This window comes from Helianthus annuus, chromosome 9, assembly GCF_002127325.2.
Source record: "Helianthus annuus cultivar XRQ/B chromosome 9, HanXRQr2.0-SUNRISE, whole genome shotgun sequence".
NCBI lineage: Eukaryota > Viridiplantae > Streptophyta > Magnoliopsida > Asterales > Asteraceae > Helianthus > Helianthus annuus.
Window position 1 is genome coordinate 179,159,309 of NC_035441.2, and position 3,880 is coordinate 179,163,188.

At 34.3% G+C, this 3,880-nt stretch overlaps 1 protein-coding gene across 1 annotated transcript; it reads left to right on the forward strand.

The window, feature by feature from the left end:
* Window positions 1-2,007: 2,007 nt before the first annotated feature.
* Window positions 2,008-3,232, forward strand: LOC110885199 (high-affinity nitrate transporter 3.1). The gene is made up of 2 exons (XM_022132889.2): window positions 2,008-2,172; window positions 2,564-3,232. The coding sequence occupies exons 1-2, from the start codon at window positions 2,043-2,045 to the stop codon at window positions 3,019-3,021; spliced, it is 588 nt and encodes a 195-aa protein (XP_021988581.1). The 5' UTR covers window positions 2,008-2,042; the 3' UTR covers window positions 3,022-3,232.
* The last annotated feature ends 648 nt before the right edge of the window (window positions 3,233-3,880 follow it).

Genomic DNA, 3,880 nt, shown 5'->3' on the forward strand with positions numbered 1-3,880 from the left:
TAGAACAAAACAGATAGCCCTATCTCTATAATGTCAATAACCTTTAATAAGTTTCACCCAAGTGGCTTATTTTTCTTAAATACTTAACTACTGAAGTTTCTATCTTGGTGAACATACATTTTTATCTTTTCAAAAATGCACATACTTACAAACCATCTTATACGTACAGTAAAAATAGTTACCTACATACTTATAAACCAACTTATACGTATAGTAAAAATAGTTACCTAACTATATAATAGCAATCATGTCGTTAACAAGTATACAAAACATATTTTTAAAGTTTGATGAATTAGGTCCCGTTATATTCTCTAATTATAAACTATACAAAAGTTATATGGTTTGTGTAAAAGTAAAAAAAAAAAAAAAATCTTATTTCAAGTAATTCGTGTGAACACTCGTCTGAAGGCACGATAGTGCAGTGAAGTAAAACCCGCTCAGTTCAAGGATCGAATTAGCGATCTCCGCCTACTCGCCTAGTCTCCCGTCATAACCAGCTCAGTTCAAGGATCGAATTAGCGATCTCCGCCTACTCGCCTAGTCTCCCGTCATAACCAGGTGCCGCATAAAATAATGGAGAGAGCAGGAATCGAACTTGGGTCCCTTAAAACACCAAATCTTTTCCATACCACTCCACCACCACCTCATTGGCATTTTGTGCTCAATACTAAATTACTAATCAATAATCTTCGTTCCCTGACGCATTTGCCATACTTAAAAAAATGGATGAAATGAGGGAGTGTAATTCGATCTTGTAAGTACACAATGTACGATATTATGTACTACATTATGCACCTATTATTCTATTTGTATAATACAATCCCATTTCTTTTATTAGTTTGACTTTTGGTATAATTATCCATAGTTGACAGGAGTTCGAACTTAGAACCTTGAGAAAATTTAATAAATAATTAATTAATAATTTTTTTAATGTAATTAGATTGATTTGATTTTTTCTATTAGCTAATTATTATACTTGGTAAATATTCAATAAGATTTTCTAACTCTATTAAATTTAAGAAAAAAAAACTATAAAAATATCATTTATCAATATGAGATTTAATAAAGTGTTATATAACTTTAAAGGTATATGATAAAATTAATTAAATCTCAGCATAGTGAAGTGATATTTTAGTAGTTTTTTTCCTCTAAATTTTAATAGAGATGCGGCAAGGTCTAGAATTTCAAAACTATCCCACGATCCTATGATGCATTGAAGGGGGGAGGTGTCCGGGTGGTTTGGTCCGTGGATGTGGACTCATTCGGAGCAAGTGTGTGAGTACCACTCTCACAAACTTTCTTTTTTATATAAATTTTATAGTAAATTTAAGTGTGAGGTAGAAGTTTGTGTATGTTTGGAGTTGGAGGAATAATGAAAGTTTTTTAGGTTGCTTTGAAATCTGATGTAAAATGCCGAGGTAGAGGTTTTTGATGGCCTGAACTTGGTGCCATTGAACTATATAATATGATGTAATGTTGTTAAATCCGATTTAACAAAACTGTCACATGGTTTTTTTTTTTGTTTTTTGAATGACAAATGTTTATCTACTTTACATCAATTATCTTGGTTACTCTCACATTTGGCAAAATTGTAATATGCTTGATATGATTTTTTTTTCTGACAATATATTTGATGTATTATTGTTACACATCTTACTTCATATAAAACACGTAAAAGGATTTCAATTTTTATTTCGTTTTAAGATACAAAATATGTGTGAGGCAAGTTTACATTATTTTGCTTAACTTTATAGTGTGTTTTAGATCTCATCCTTAACACAGACATACTAATTCCAGGAACTAAGTAGTTAACACCGACTATTTTAGACAAACCATTAAAAAATGTCAACCAACTCAAATGTATATATTATGGTATAGTTAAAGTTAATTAGACTTTATAGATAAATTTTGTGATCTAATTTAATAATTTGATAATAGAATCGTTTCATATAACCATCTATAAATAGTGTACCGGCCCAACTTCTTAATCACAAATTGCCTCTTAAATTAACTATATTTTACATTCAAAAGTCAACCTTTCAATGGAGGTTCATCCTGCTGCTCTTCTTCTGCTTCTTTCGTGCTTCACGATTGCTTCTTATGCTCATAATGTCCACCTCTCCACTCTTAACCAATCTCTCATTGTTACCGCTTCCGCTACACCGGGCCAAGGTTAGCCATGTTTCTCATAAATTCCTAACTTCTATGACTGGTCCGGGCTCAACATCGAGTTCAAATGAACTCGAATTCTAGCTCGGAAACCTAATCCATAAAGCCCAATATTGAGCATTAAATTGAACTTGAAAACATGGGTGTAAGCCAAGGGGGTCAAGAGGGCCCGCTACCCTGTCACCATAATTTATTGGATATTTATAATTTATAATTGAAATCCGAGTTTTTTTTGACGAAAAATATGAGTTGCGTCCTCTAGTTTTAATTGACAGAGAAAATAACCTTATGATGACCCTGACTAATAGGTTTTGGTTTCGTCACTGTTAAAAATCTCATGGATATATTTTTTATAATGAAGTGAAATGTAACCGGTAACAATTCTTTTTTGTAGTGTCGAAGGCAGGGACCGATACAATTACCATCACATGGGCCTACAACCCGAACCTCACAGTTTCGGATGCGAACTACACCACTATTGAAGCGAAGCTATGCTATGCACCCGTGAGCCAAACGGGCAGAGATGACAGAAAAACAGATGACAATCTCGATCTTGACAAGACCTGCCCGTTTGACATCACGGATGGGCCATACAAACGCTCAAACAACACGTTTATATGGACAATTCCAAGAGACACCCCCTCGGCTACATATTTCGTGAGGGTGTACGTCATAAACGCTAAGAACCATGAGATCGCCTATGGCCAGAACACCGATGCGTCCAAGGCCACTAACTTGATTCAGATTGATGGAGTCGTTAGCGAGCAAAAAGACTCGGCAGCGTGGCCGGTTATCGGTAACTCTTTTGGCTATCGCTATGCATGGCTTCTTATGCTAATACTGATCTTGTGAATTGGTTAAACCATTGTGATATGTTGTCACGAAGTCATGAACTTTAATTTATCATGTTAATAATGCTTTTATCGAAAATTGTTTCGATATCTTTCACGACAATTGTTTAAGGATTTGTTCAATTTTACATGTATTTATCGTGTGTTAAAAAATCGCTCAACCGTTGTTTCTTGTTGTTTTGGCAATAAAAAGAATTAATGCTTCGATTAAATTTAAATTATTGTAAATTGGAATTGTAGTTTTATAATGAAAAAAATCATTGAGTTGAACCATCACCAAAATTTAATCATCTGATATATAAAGAGTATTTGATATAAATATATTTAATTTATTCAGTGTATGTTATTGCCTGGAACCGGGTTAGTGGTGCACAAATCGGGTTTTCTAAATACCCGGTTTCGGGTATGGAACCGGATTCAGGTACGATCCGGTTCTACAAAATCGGGTATTGACAATACCCGGGTCAGGTCCACGTCCGGGTTTTATATAAAAAATATACACACTATATACCCGGGTTCAGGTAGGGTTCGGGTCGGGTTTTCTAATACCCGGGTATTATAATACCCTATTTTCGGGTTCGGGTAGGGTCAGGTATGGATCGGGTTGGGTTCGGGTTTGGTTCGGGTATGCCTCGAGTATTCATTTTTTTTTGGATAAATCATAGAAACATAAAATGCAAAACCTTTTTATTTCATAAAACATAGATATACATGACACCTAAATAATCATTGAACCGGATCGAATAAGTTGATGAACATAGATAGCTTCGAATAACTTGATCGTCTTCGTTTATTGTTCGTCATTAAAGACCCCTTTTATAGGGTACAGAGTTACAATGTAAACCAAACAAATGATCATA